The 15,753-nt window shown below is 42.1% G+C and overlaps 1 protein-coding gene across 1 annotated transcript; it reads right to left on the reverse strand.

Moving 5' to 3' along the window:
- Window positions 1-89: 89 nt before the first annotated feature.
- Window positions 90-6,429, reverse strand: LOC131551709 (interferon alpha-inducible protein 27-like protein 2A). Its single transcript, XM_058794778.1, has 4 exons — window positions 6,300-6,429; window positions 6,197-6,226; window positions 1,371-1,532; window positions 90-1,266 (listed from the first exon to the last, which is right to left on the reverse strand). The coding sequence occupies exons 1-4, from the start codon at window positions 6,307-6,309 to the stop codon at window positions 1,169-1,171; spliced, it is 300 nt and encodes a 99-aa protein (XP_058650761.1). The 5' UTR covers window positions 6,310-6,429; the 3' UTR covers window positions 90-1,168.
- Window positions 6,430-15,753: the final 9,324 nt, after the last annotated feature.

The following is a 15,753-nucleotide window of genomic DNA, read 5'->3' on the forward strand; positions in this document are numbered from 1 at the left end:
TGATGTATCTGAAAGTTTAAAAAAAAAAGCAATAAATGTAGTTGCCAAAGTGCCATTGATTAAAAAAAAAAAATAGACAGTCAACAGGGTAATGAAAAGTATGATTTATTTGATAAACCGGAAAAAGTACAGATTTGAACCAGTTACATATACTGAACAAACCTGTAAACATAAATTCCTTAATCACTTTGGCTCAATTCTCAAATTAGATTATTTTTCTCAATAATTTTAACAATTTGTTTTGTTTTGAAATTGAGATTTGAAATTCTTATTCAAGTAAATTGCATGTGTTTTGACACATGCAAGTACAATTTTCTACTATTTGCATAGCTAAATGCACATATAGCTTACCCATCCAAACTAACTGATTCTCAGTGAAATCATGTTCTTCACAACCTCTAAACATTCTGTCATCATGTGAGCCATTACACGCAAAATCATCCATTCAGTTATCAAAATCTGTCAGTAATGTGAATAAAGCCATGCTTATATAAAAATGTGCATATTCTATTGCAGACACTTGAAAACACACTATTTTGGTTAATAACTAAATATGAGTCAGAAATAAGGTTAAAAAATATTGAAAAGTTAGAGACCCATTTAACATCACTTATTGATTTGTAATTGTGATGTTACATAGAAGAACCCTGTAATTTAGTGAGACAGATATACAGATAGACAAAGCTTTCATTTAAAACAAAAGGTGCTTGGTGCAAGGTGCTTGCAAAAGCCTTTTAAACCTTTGGAAAGCCATACCCTGTAGGAAACACGTGGTGGAGAACCCATTCGGAGAACCTCTCTTATAGCTTATATAAGTTTGCTGACCACATGAAAAATAGTGCCTATGGTTCCAAAATGTTCCTCTTGTGCGGAAATCGGAGAAACCCTTTTCATTATTCAGCAAAACTCCCTAATGACAGTTAGAGTAACTCATATAACAGTGAATTACACAAAATTGGTTTATGATAGCTAGAGAAATGACAGAGAGAGTTAATATGTTTTTTTTTATTATTCTTCTATTGTCAATGCTAACAGCACCCTTAATGCAGGTGTGTATGACTCATACACACCTAAACCTAGAGCTACTGATACAGCAAAACATTCTAAGTGACGTTGATATAGAGAAATAGAGATAGATATATAGCACTGATACAATAAAATGAACTAGTTACACAGTACAGTTGCTAGCCACGCTGGCAGCAGCACCCACAGCGGCTCCCACAACCCCTGCGATGGCTTGACCTGCCAAAGGGATTCCAGCAGCACCTGATGACATAAATTCAGTTGTTAGCTGAAGGGTTTGTGTATTTGCCCTGGTGCATAAATAACTGTTATTAAACTGTTTAAAGTTGAACTGATATGTGACTCACCAGCGGCTTGAAGAGCTGCCACCACGGATCCAGCTGCAACCCCTCCTCCGTTAGCAACAGCAGCAGCTGACATCAAAGAGGAGGCCACAGAACCTGCAGCAATTCCACCTGCGGTGAAACCTGCCGCTGCTAGAACAGCAGGAGCTGCAACGACTGTTGCGACTATTGGTGCAATCACAGTATAAGCAGGTGAGTTCAGGTGGAAACACTGGCGTACATTATATGCAAACCATTGATATATGCAACTAAAACATTTATATCCAGGGTGCGATTTGCCAGGGGGGGATTCAATAATAGACTTAATAATAATAATAATTATAATAATAATAACCAACTCTTTAGTTTATTACCTTTGTTACCACATTCAGTGTTATGGAAAAGAACCATCATGACATGCAAACATTTATAAACTGTAAGAAATAAAAAGCTACAATTTGAGACCAGAAACGCATCATGTAACTGTTAGAGTAAATAATAATAATAATAATAATAACTATGCAGCCGTTTGTAAGGAAGTTGTAAATTAACTAATTTATCTGTCCAATGCTGTCACGTCACGTGACAAAAGAAATAACGACTCGAAAGACTCGAGAGTTGAACTAATCAATTCTCTTTCCGGCTCTGACTGCATAGGTTTAGCTTACGAGGCTGTCACTCGATGAACGAACATATGAAGGTAAAATGACGTCAAAAAGATTCGCATGCGCAGGGTAAGATTTGTGAAAGTGTACATAAGATAGCAAGCATAAATTAATTTTGCATGCGCAAGAAAAGATTTGTATAAGTGTAAATCGTGTTTCAAACGTAAGAAAAAAAGATTTGCAGCCTTTTACTGTTTTTTGTAAGTGTAATTCATGTATTGTGAAACTGCAACTTCATGCTAAGGCAAAATAAATATGATCTGTATTCTTCTGACTTCCATTTTTCTGCGCTTACACTTTTGGCACTGTTGTTTCGCCCAAATACAGCCAAAAGTATTGCAAGCCTGTGCACAGCGTTTTGCAAGTGAAAACAACCGTATCAAGAACTGCAAAACAGATTGACTGCGTCTTTGCGCTTGCAGTTTTGGCACGATTCTCTCACTGATTTCAGATTTGCAAGCACGTGTGGAAGGCGGGACCTTCTTCTTGCAGCCAATCAAATGAGGCTTTCGCTGACTCTCGATTTACTCTTATCTGATTGGTTCAATAAACACTCCAGACTGAGAACACATCTTTATCTTAATTTGACTCAGCGTCATTCTTATTGTGGGGATGGTATTTTTAATGCACACATATATATATTAAAAAATAAATAAATACAATAAAATAAAATAATAAAACAAAAAGCATGATCCTTAGAAGCTGTGTACCATTAGGCTGACTACCATGTGCTCATATACTGATCTTCAAGCTAGAGTGAACATTATTGGATTGGTTCGACATTGCATTGAAATTTAAGATTTTAGATAATCTGCCTATACCACTGAAATGATGTTAAACTTTACAATCAAAATGTTTAATAGCGCTTTGTCTCCAGATTTGACTGTAATGCAAACACTGACACTTCAAACCAAATCAACATTTAAAAAACTACAACTACTTTGACAAAATATAGTCTTTAATAATGTCTAAATATATGCATCTAAATGAAAAACCAAATGCAAAGTAACTATGTCTGAATCAAATATTCCCAGAAACCATGAAATACACAGTAATGTTGATATTTTTATATGGTTATACATCCATCTAGTGGTTTCACATGGCATTACAGATGGTAAATGCATAATTTAGGGGTAAATATTTAGTACAGTAAAATCTCCTTTAAATACGTTAAAGGAAAAACAAAAAATCTGCCATCACCCCTGATCAGCAGACATGGTGAAATTATGCATAGTAGTGCAGATACTTTCAGTAGCATCAAGATTACAAACTAATATCATATGGTCTGCTGAAGAGGAGGAGGATGATTAGGATAAATAGAGTGAATACACAGAAATGTCATTTCCTAATATTAGCTCGAAATTCAGAATGAATGGTAGTCAGCCTAATGGTAGCCTGCACAGCTTATAAAAGATCATGCTTTTTTTGTTTTATTATTTTATTTTATTGTATTATTAATTGATTTTTTTATATGTATCTGTGCATTAAAAATACCATCCCCACAATAAGAATGACGCTGAGTCAAATTAAGATAAAGATGTGTTCTCAGTCTGGAGTGTTTATTGAACCAATCAGATAAGAGTTAATCGAGAGTCAGCGAAAGCCTCATTTGATTGGCTGCAAGAAGAAGGTCCCGCCTTCCACACGTGCTTGCAAATCTGAAATCAGTGAGAGAATCGTGCCAAAACTGCAAGCGCAAAGACGCAGACGTACATAGCGGGTTATTTGGGGAACATTTTGCTCTATGCACACAAGAAATCATTTAGACAGTTGCAACGTTTTTATTTCTACACACACATATTGGTTTTACGCAGTCAATCCGTTTTGCAGTTCTTGATACGGTTGTTTTCACTTGCAAAACGCTGTGCACAGGCTTGCAATACTTTTGGCTGTATTTGGGCGAAACAACAGTGCCAAAAGTGTAAGCGCAGAAAAATGGAAGTCAGAAGAATACAGATCATATTTATTTTGCCTTAGCATGAAGTTGCAGTTTCACAATGCCTGAATTACACTTACAAAAAACAGTAAAAGGCTGCAGATCTTTTTTTCTTACGCTTGAAATGCAATTTGCACTTTTACAAATATTTTCTTGCGAATGCAAATTTACGCAAATTACGCTTGCTATGTTATGTACACTTTCACAAATCTTACCCTGCGCATGCAAATCTTTTTGACGTCATTTTACCTTCATACGAACAACTCAAACCCGAAGACTTGCCAGATAAGAGGTGAGGTGAGCTAATCATAGACTAAAGACGCAGGTAAACAATGAATTATTTTTTTTCTGTTTCTTATACCATTATACTTTTGTATTGTTTGTAGTGTGATCAACGTTTTCATAAGTAGTAGATGTGTTAGGGAAGTAGCACATAACATTTTAATTATATTTTGCTAAAATTAACGAAATGACTAGAAAAAAGATTCATTCATTTTATGGTCGGTAAAATGATCCGAACTTCCCATCACTACTTTGAAGTCCTGTTCTGAATCAAATGATTCGCGATCCGCGATCCGATTGGAGCGCTTCGAAACAGTGACTCGATATTAGATTTTAAAGCCATGAATTTATATTTATGCATGCTTTAAGGTTAGATAAGGTGTACTTTTGAGGGTAGGCTACCTCAAGAAAAATAAACATGGTGTTACATAAGTACTAAAATGTATTATTATTATTATTATTACCATGGTAAATTTGTGGTTTAATACAAATACTGTGGTAAACTGTGGTTACTGTAATAAATGGCTAATTTTTGTAAAAGGTTGCCAGGCTGTTGTACCCCTAAAGGTGAATTTTTAGCATATTTTTTTTTCTGTCAGATTTATTAACAGTAATTAGATAACACAATCTATTTGAACTTTCAACAACCAGTTTAAATAAATTTACTTGCACAAACCAGCCTATTTGAAATAAATATTACATGTAGGCTACACAAAAGTTTGGGGTTATTAAGATTTTGTAATATTTTTTTTAAATAAAGCCCTATTCGGACGGGACTAGTTTTACAGGGGGTCGTTAGAGAAATGTGTGTTTCACAGACGTACTTGGTGATTTTAATCCCGTCCGAATCTGCCATGTCTGTGTTTTTCTCACACTACCTCTGTAATAATTACAGAGCAAATTACCTACTGTTTTTCAGCAAACTCAGTGATCCTCTGAGAAAACTAATCCCGTCCGAATGCGATATCTGTGTTTGCCGGTGAGATTTCATTTTCACAACGCGTTTCCTTGTGAGTTTTGGCCAATGTGCATTACCGTAGACGCTCTTACCGCGCTCATGTTTGATATATTTGCCTCCCGGCAAGGAAAAAATAAGTAAATAAATTAAAAACAATAATAAAATCAATAATCAGATCAGGTAAACCATTCAGACTGGCTATTGTAATGTCTGCGTCAGGTAAAATTACTCGCGTTCATTTCTGCACTCAATTACATAATGTTTTAATTACATGTGCACCTTTATGAAAATTAAACACGGGTTTACTACAAATAAATAACTAAAGTAAAACTAAAGCAACCACACATTAACATGGTTTTGCTAGCCATATAGCTTCACCATGGTATTTGTAGAAAAACTGTTACACTAATGGTAATCAATCCGAATGACACGCAATGCACGCATACAGAGCGCGTGACCTCTGAAACGTCCAGATGTACAAAATAGACCCTCCCACCTCTGTAATAAACACAGAGATGTTAGTCCCGTCCGAATTGGTACATAAAAATCGCAGACGTCAGGTGATAAGACTCGAAACTCAAACGTAGTTTAGAAAACTAGTCCCGTCCGAATAGGGCTAATGTGTGAGAAAAACACAGACATGGCAGATTCGGACGGGATTAAAATCACCAAGTACGTCTGTGAAACACACATTTCTCTAACGACCCCCTGTAAAACTAGTCCCGTCCGAATAGGGTCTCATGCTCACCACGGCTGCACTTATTTAAACAAAAAGAAAAATGAAAAACAGTAAAAACAGCAACATTGCGAAATATAATTAAAAATAACTACATTAGGTTACTAGGCTATAGCCTTACCCTTATCTTCCACATATGGAGAGATAAAAAAAAAAAGTATCCCCCCTCTGCTTTTTTCACAAATCGCACCCTGTTTATATCTATATTCTTGATTTAGACAAAATAAAATAGGATTGAAAATACAACAAAAATGTAGGCTATTTAATTTTTACCTGCTCCTACACCAGCTCCAATAAGTGTAACTAGGGAAAAGAAAAAACAATTGTTGAGAAACATACGTTTTTAAAAGTTCTATTAGAATATATGACTACTTACTTGGATCCATTTTAAATCGACTTTACTAAAACAAGCAAACTCAGGATGATCTTGCTTTGCACGTACTGAAGCTCTTGCATGTGAGATCTTGCCTTTATAACTCAGTAGGCGGCTACTTTTTGAGAAAGGAAACCGAAACCCAAAAAAAAAAAAAAAAAAATAGAGCGGAACGCTGGAGGAGGGCAGACCGTTCAAGCCAAACACACACCTTGTGTTCGGATTCATCGGTTGTTTGCTTGCTGCGTAACCTATAGCGATCGTTTTATGCAGTTTTAATTAAAAAGATAATACAGCCACTGGACAACTAAACAACGCTGAAAGACGCTTTACCAAAGACTTGCTCTGCGTCCCAATGTGCATACTATCCACCCCATCTGCCCTAAAAAGTATTGAAAATTATTAATATCACATAGAATTTAGGATGGAGAGTATGCACATTGGGACCGGGTGTGTCTCACTCATCCTTAAAAGTGAAGCTGCGGGCTCTTAGATCGCCCCCTGGTGTTTGGCTGCAGTACAGGTCATAAACCCCGCCCTCTCCATGTAAACGAATGGGACTTCAGTCAAAATAAAAAATTAAATTACACTTCTAATACAATATTCCGAAATATGGTTTTGGTCATTTAAGGTAGTTGTTATCACGCTGATATATGTTCAATTGTTCGTTTTTGTGATACGTTTGATTTTAGCTAATAATTTGATGCTATAAAAACGGGGCGTGTCGTTATGGTTGATTGGGTCTGCGGGAGTTTGGGCGGGAGTTTGATTCTGCGGCTCCACCTCACGACTCTACTGCGCAGACTCGGGCTCCAAACGAATCTCTACTGCGCAGACTCGGGCTCCAAATGACGTCATTTACTCAAGATGGCAGCGGTCATATGTATTCGCTTCACTTTTCTATAGTGGAAGGAAGCGGAGACGCGTCGTCCATCTTTTTTACAGTCTATGATTGGGACGCAGACCAGGTTACTAGAAATGTGCACAGTGACATATGGTGGTCAGATTGCAGTATTGCAGGCGATAACATGGCAGGTTGTAGGCATAGATATCTAATATGATGTCTATGGTTGTAGGCCCCTAAGTTAGTAAATTACCACATAGGCCTACTGTATCCACATAGAAATACACAACAAATGTATAAATATCATGTTTTTAATATGTTGCAAAAACCAACGTTATGACAGGGGTGCAAACTGCTTTAATCAAGTCAGGTCACCTTTACTTATGTAGCGCTTTATAAAACAGAGACTGATTTAGAGCATCTTAACAGTATTAAACAGGAAAAGTTACAGAATCAGTGATGTCAACTTCATTAAATATAAGACAAATCCAAATTCTGCTGTAAAGATTTTTCTTATTGAAAAGTGAAACAAGATAGCATGAAACAAAATATATTTATTTTGTGGGGGGGGGGAACCCCACTTATAAAGTGGGGAACCCCCCTATTTTTCCCCAAAATAATTTCAAGATAAAATCATTTTTATTGTAACTATGGACTACGTTGGCAAGAGTGATGTAGAAGTTTTCACCATGAAGCTTACACTGGTGATGTCCCGGGGTGAAAATGGATTTCACAGTAAATGATCTAATTTTCAACAGTAAGAAAAAAAACGTTTTAAAGCATGTTGTTTTGTAAAACTTCACAGTTATATACAGTAGTGGTCAGAATTATTGGCACACTTGGTAAATATTGTAACAACTGGCTGTTATTCTATAGAACGTGGGGCTGACCAGAGCTAAGTTTAGGCTACTAACTATTACGGAGCTAATTGCTAGCGGGGTGCTAGCATCTACACGTCGCAACTCTTAACTTGGCTAGCAGGAAATACGAGCACTCGTGTCCCATACACCGCACGACCCTGAGTGTCTCTGTGAGCCAGAGTTCTGTCAGAACAAACCACCAGGAGGCAATAATGTCATCTTTCTCTTTTAATTCTGAACACAGAATAAGAACTTACACAGGCCAGGCCATATCCCCTACACATCTCTCTCTGTGACGGTAACAGCACAACACAATTTTTTACATAAGGCAGTAAATGAACCAAACCCACCCAAACTGGCTTGAACATAAACACACATAACATTGCTGATGCAAAAACCCAACCATCTTGCTTAAATACCGCATAAATCAACTCTAAACAAATACCCATAATGCACCCGGCTGCTAGCACTGACTGCCGGGTCATTACATAACCTAAGATGTCCACCCCGATCCTCTCCATGGGCGCCCCAACTAGGTATTGCTGCAACGGCGCATGAGAGCGTCGGCTGGGTCCTTTCTGTGCCGTGCAGACATCGCAACAGTGAACGTGCAGCTCTGCATCCTGCCGACACCCCGGCCAGTAGAACCGCTGCCGCAGCCGCCGCACTGTCTTGGAGTTCCCGAAATGGCCGGCTCCAGCTGCCCCATGAACCCAACGGAGGACCTCCGGCCGCAGAGTGTGGGGAACCAGGAGTTGCAGACGGTCGATTCCCCTTCCAGGTGCCTGCCACCGCCTGTAGATCACGCCGTCGTAGAGCTCCAGGCTGCCCCACTGAGAATGGAGTGACTTGATCTCGGACCCCTGAGAGGACACGGCTGACCAGTCCGGACGTGTTCGGGCCTCCAGCCAGTCCCTCACCTTCACCAGCACTCGGTCATTCACCTGCTGTTGCCTCAGCTGCTCGGTGGTGAACGGTTCCCCATCTCCACCATTGTCACCCGGCCCTACTGCCGCCGATGATGGCCCCAGACCTCTTTCTTCCTGACGACTGCAATACCGACACTCATCAGCGAGGCATGGGCGTCTGGAGAGGGCGTCAGCGTTGGCATGCTGTCGCCCTGGTCGGTGCTGAACCTCGAAGTCATACTCTTGGAGGATCTCCAGCCACCTTGCCACCTGACCCTATGGCTGGCGTAAGTTCAGCATCCAGGTGAGGCTAGCGTGGTCGGTCCTCAATGTGAACCTGGTGCCCAGGAGGTAGGGCCTGAAATGACGAACCGCCAGGACCACCGCTAGCAACTCCCGCCGGGTGACGCAGTAATTTTTTTTTCTGGGCGACTGAGGCTGCAGCTATAGTAGGCCACCACTCGCTCTCCAACCTCCCCCCTCTGGCTAAGTACAGCCCCGACCCCCACATTACTGGCATCAGTGTCCACAAGGAAAGGTTGGTTGGGATCAGGGTAGGCCAGGACAGGAGCATCGATCAGAGCGGCTTTTAGCTGCCGGAAGGCCGCCGCACAGTCCTCAGACCACCCAAATCGCCGGCCCTTGTTTGTCAGCTGATGTAAGGGACTGGCGATGGTTGCAAAGTCTCTGACAAACCTCCTATAATAGGAGGCCAGGCCCAGAAAGCTCCGCAGCTCAGATATGTTAGTTGGTGGGGGCCAGTCCCTCACCGCGGCCACCTTTGTTGGGTCGGTGGCCACCCCTCTCTCGCTAACCACGTGCCCCAGGAACTGCGTCTGGCGGGTAAGCAGGTTACACTTGGCCGGGTTCAACCGCAACCCGGCACTACGGATGGCTGTCAGGACCTCCCGTAAGTTGTGGACAGCCTGGTCAAAGTCTTTGGCATGGACCAACAGATCGTCCAAGTAGACCACACAGCGAAAAGTGGGAATGTCTTTAAGGACACGCTCCATCAACCTTTCAAAGGTGGCTGGGGCATTACACAGTCCAAAGGGCATCACCCTAAACTGCCACAGTCCTTGCCCTATGGTAAATGCAGTTTTAGGCCGTGCCTCTGATGCCAGCTCTACTTGCCAATACCGCTGCAAGATGTCCAAAGAGCTGAACCAACAGGATCCAGCTACATAATCCAATGCATCATCAATGCGCGGCAGCGGGTATGAGTCCTTGCGGGTGACTGCATTTAGTCGACGAAAGTCAACACAGGGGCGCCATCCCCCCGTTTTCTTCCGCACCATAACCATGGGTGCGGCCCAGGGACTGTCTGAGGGCTCAATAATGCCATTAGCTGCCATGTCTCGGATCAATTCTTCGGCAGCCTGGCGCTTGGCGAGAGGCAGTCTGTGGGGCGCAGCGAATGGGGCAGCGGGGCCAGTGTCAATGTGATGCTGCACCAGAGCTGTCCTGGTACAGTCCTCCTCTCGGGCTGCAAAAATGTCTACAAAGTCTATCAATAGGTGTTGCAGCTGCTCCTGCTGCGGTGTACTCAGATGCTCACCACTTCGCCGCCCCAACTCCTCAACAGCAACAACAGTCTCAGGTGATGGGGGGGCGGATGGAGTGTGTGGTGGTAACGGCTGGGATGTGCTGGTCTGAGCTTCCATACTCCCCCAGGTCTCCCCCTCTGTCTCTGCAGCTCTTGTGCGGCGGCTGGGGACTGGAGCCGACGAGCACTGATGTCTGGGTGGTGGCTGCGGGGCAGTGGCCTCTCCATAGCGGCTCCGGCCCGACCGGAGCGGCATGGTCTCGTTACCGAGGCAGAGGGCAGCCCCTGGCACGTCGACACGTGCTCCCCAGTGGGCCAACAAGTCCAAACCAACAATGCACTCATCTCTGATGTCGGCGAGCCAGAACTCATGGTGCGTCTGGCTCGTCCCCACCACCACAGACAACAGCTTCTTCCCAGGCATTACTGTCCTTTCACCCGTGACGGTGAGCAGTTCGGTATTGGTGGGGGTCCAGTCCTCTGGAAGAGAACCGGCCGTTCCTGACAGCAGTCCTTTTCGAAGCAAACAAATGGTGGACCCCGTATCCACCAGGGCGCTGCAGGGCTGCCCATCAACAACACAGTCCAGGTACAGTCCTCTGGCAAGCCCGCAGCGCCCCACAGTAGGATAGTCATTGTGGAGGGGTGCCGAAGAACGGGGTGAGGGTCCCCTCACTGCCTCACTCCAAGGTCGTTTCCCGGGGGTGACATTGCCCGGGGCCGGGGGCTCGGGGCAGGGCAGTCCCTGGCGAAGTGCCCCGGTTCTCCGCAGCGGAAACAGCGGTCTAGTCTGGACCTCCGTCGCGGGGTCACCCCTGGTTGGACCCGGCTGACCTCCTCCTCCTCAGGCTGGACCCCATCCACCTCTCATTCAGCTGCTCTCATCAACTGGCGTTGGAGCGGAGATCGACCTGTCACCGGCCCAGCCTGTAGCACCTCCTCAGCTCGCTCAGCCTCTCTCAGTGCCTCACTCAGATCTCGGGGTGATAACAAGCGGACATGCTGGCGGAGCCGTTCGGGTGTTAGGCCCCGCAGAAACGCATGGAGGCTCAGCTCTTCCCTCGCTGCAGTCGGAAAGGTAGGGTAGCCCTTCCGGGCGTAGACCCGGATGTCAGCGGCGAATGCACCCACACTCTCTCCTTCACGTCGACGTCGGTTAGTCAGCTCCTCCCTGCTCTGCTCTGCGGAGGTTCTCTGCCCGAAGCGGCGGTTGAGAGCAGCAGTGAGGGCCTGGAGATCACGCCGCTCTTCAGGAGACAGATCGATGAGGACCTGAAGCGTGGGACCCTCCAAGGCGAGGGCCAAGTGAGTCGCTGTCTCCTCACGGCTCCATCCATCGTGGAGAGCGGCCAAGTCGACCTGTGCCAGGTAGGGCTCCAGGGGCGTCAACCCACTGTATCTTGGCAGCTTGGCAGGTGATCGTGTGAGGAAGCCCGGGCGGCCATTGATTTGGAGTGTCGGTGTGACGGCCGGTGGTTCATTCTGCTTGCGACCAGCAGAGCGGTACACTGTCCGGGGAACACTGGCGCCGTCAGGTTGGTGTGGAGCCCTGCTCCTCCCGTTTGTCAGGCGCTCTAACATGATGCACGAGCACTTGTGTCCCATACACCGCACGACCCTGAGTGTCTCTGTGAGCCAGAGTTCTGTCAGAACAAACCACCAGGAGGCAATAATGTCATCTTTCTCTTTTAATTCTGAACACAGAATAAGAACTTACACAGGCCAGGCCATATCCCCTACACATCTCTCTCTGTGACGGTAACAGCCACAATTTTTTACATAAGGCAGTAAATGAACCAAACCCACCCAAACTGGCTTGAACATAAACACACATAACATTGCTGATGCAAAAACCCAACCATCTTGCTTAAATACCGCATAAATCAACTCTAAACAAATACCCATAATGCACCCGGCTGCTAGCACTGACTGCCGGGTCATTACAATATGATCAAAGAAGGCTGTAAAAAATTAATCTGCATTGTTAATCCTTTTGATCTTATATTTAAAAGATTAACAAAAATCTAACCTTTCATTGGATAATAATAATTTAAAATGGGGGGAAATATCATTATGAAATAAATGTTTTTCTCTAATACACATTGGCCACAATTAATGGCACCCTTTTATTCAATACTTTTTGAATCCTCCATTTGCCAGTTTAACAGCTCTAAATGTTCTCCTATAATGATGAGGTTAGAGAACACCTGACAAGAGATCAGAGACCATTCCTTCATCCAGAATCACTCCAGATCCTTTAGATTCCCAGCTCCATGTTGGTGCTGCTTCTCTTCAGTTCACCATTCATTTTCTATAGGGTTCAGGTCAGAGGACTGGAATGGCCAGCAGAAGCTTGGTTTTGTGCTCAGTGACCCTTTTTTGTGTTGTTTTTGAGGTTTGTGTTTGGATTATTGTATGGTTGGAAGATCTAAACATGGCCCATTATAAGATTTCTGACAAATCAGTTACATATTGATTTTTTATCTGTTGGTATTTGATAGAATCCATGATGCCATGTGTCTAAACAAGACGTCCAGGACCTCCAGCAGAAATATAGGCCCACAACATCAAAAATACAGCAGTATATTTCATTGTACACATGGGGTACTTTTTATCCCTGTGTTCACCAAACCCATCTTGAGTGTTTGCTGCTAAAAAGCTCATTTTTTTGTTTCATCTGACCATAGAAGCCAGTCCCATTTGAAGTTCCAGTCGTGTCTGATAACTGAATATGCTGGAGTTTGTTTTTGGATGAGCGAGGAGAAGATTTCTTGAAACCCTCCCAAACAACATGTGGTGATGCAGGTGCTGTTTGACAATTTTTTAAAAGGTTTTCTGACCTCGAGACTCAACTATTTTCTGCAATTCTCCAGCTGTGGTCCTTGGAGAGTCTTTAGCCACTCAAACTCTCCTTCTCACTGTGCATTAGGACGATATAGACACACATCCTCTTCCAGGCAGTTTCGTAACATTTTATGTTGATTGGAAATTCTTAATTATTGCCCTGATGGTGGAAATGGGAATTTTCACTGCTCTAGCTCTTTTCTTAAAGCCACTTCACTAATTTGTGAAGCTCAATTATCTTTTGCTGCACATCAGAAATATATTCTTTGGTTTTTCTCATTGTGATGGATGATTAAGGGATATTTATATCCTATTTATATTTCTGTGAAACAGGAAGCCATGGCTGGATAATTTCATGTTCATAATCACCCTGGAGTGCTCAAAATTGTGAGTATGAATGGGAATATACTTCAGAAATTCTGAATACTAATACTTCAGAATTTCTAGGAGTGCCAATAATTGTGTCCAATGTCTATTTGAGAAAAACATTTATTTCATAATGATATTTCTCCTCATTTTAAATTCTTATTATCCAATGAAAGGTTAGATTTTTGTGAATTTTTTAAATAAAAGATCAAAAGGATTAACAATGCAGATTAATTTTCACAGCCTTCTTTGAGCATATTTACCAAGGGTGCCAATAATTCTGACCACTACTGTATGATATGAGAACAGTAGGGCCTGTAGATAGGGAGTACCTGTATGTGTTATTTAAGAAAAATATAATTATATTTTCAGAATTACATAATTTTTTCTCAAACATAGTCAGTGGGGTAAAATGTCCCCAGGGGGCAATGGGATATTACTGTAGTTATTCTGTTCTGAACATCAAATCCTTTATTTCAACTAGTTGGTTGGATAAAAAATATTTGGATTTTATATTTAAAAATTACCTCAAGTTAGCATCAGGTAGCTAATTAGCTAGCCAGTAAGCATCAGCTAACAAAATGTTTCTATTATAATTTTGTAATTCATAATTATTGATTATATATTTTTTTAATTTTAAGCTAAAACTGCCTGCACTCTGATTTTGCTGTAAATGTTTAAAGCAAATTGCTTTGTCAGACTGGGGGGCATTTTACCCCACCCATGGGGGCGTTTTGACCCATAGGTGGGGTAAAACGCCCCCTTTGGTACAAATGTAATTTTTCTTAAAATATAATAACTTGAAAACTCCAGACATTTTTCATACTTGGTTTATAATTTATGCCATTGTCACTCAAACGATGATAACTTTTTCGGACACATTTAACTTTTGTTTCACCGAAAAAAAATGACATAATCCTTAAGGGGGGTGTTTTCCCCCACTCTAACTTACATTCACTGTTTAATATGCACTTCAACTTTAAATAAGGAATTTATCATTTATCTCACACCTGTAAACAATACACTTCCTCCATATTTTATTACCTTCTAATAAGCTCAACTCAGCAAAAGCTCTGGAGCCAAGGCCAAAATCTTTGACACCTTGCCCACACGTTCACCTGTTGCATCCATTAGTCTCCTTCTGCAAATTCTCAAGAATTAAACATGGTACAGTACATTTACACTGCTTCCCAGACCAACCAAATATGTTATAGGCAATTTTTGCTTTCTCAGATATACACTCCCTGATAGCACACATACATCTCAGAGACGTATTAGAAAAAGGAAAAGACGTATTTTTAGAGTGTTTGCTCATCAGCAATATGTCTCTATGGGAAATTTTTAAACAGACTATTAGAAAATGTCTTTAAGGTGTCAACTTTTTTAAGATGTTTATGAAATGCTTTCCAGATGAAATACTCTTTAAAAGACATCTTGGAGATGTGCGTGTGCTATCTGGGCTATATATCTATAAATACATAGACATTAATATGAAACTGGTCCCCCCTTTGCTACTAGAGCTTCCACTCTTCTGGGAAGGCCTGGTCAACAAGGCCTGCCCCAAATCATTCCTACAAAGTTGCAAGCATAGCATTGTCCAAAATGTCAGCATGCTGAAGCTTGGCATGATTTCCCTTCACTGGAAGTAAGGGGCCTAGCCCAACTCTTCAAAAACAGCCGAGCACCAATATCCCTCCTCCACTGATCTTTACAGTTGGGACAATGCAGTCAGACAGGTAACATTCTCCTGGTATCTGCCAAACCCTCAGCTGGAACTCTTCAGATATGAATATATGAATATATACGCGCTTCAGTGCCTCAGCTCTCAGTAACCCACTCTCTGACTTTACGTGGTCTTCCGCTTCATCACTGAGTTGCTGCTGTTTTTAAAGGCTTCTACTTTACATTTAATACCACTTTCAGATGACTGTGGAATGTTTGGCAGGGATGAAGTTTCACAGACTGACTTACTGCAAGGGTGGCATCCGATCATAGTAACATATTTAAACTCACTGAGCTCTTCAGAAGAACAATTATTATTATTTTTTTCTCAATAAATATTTGCAAATGCTCAATTTTATACACCTTT

Source organism: Onychostoma macrolepis, chromosome 13, assembly GCF_012432095.1.
Source record: "Onychostoma macrolepis isolate SWU-2019 chromosome 13, ASM1243209v1, whole genome shotgun sequence".
NCBI lineage: Eukaryota > Metazoa > Chordata > Actinopteri > Cypriniformes > Cyprinidae > Onychostoma > Onychostoma macrolepis.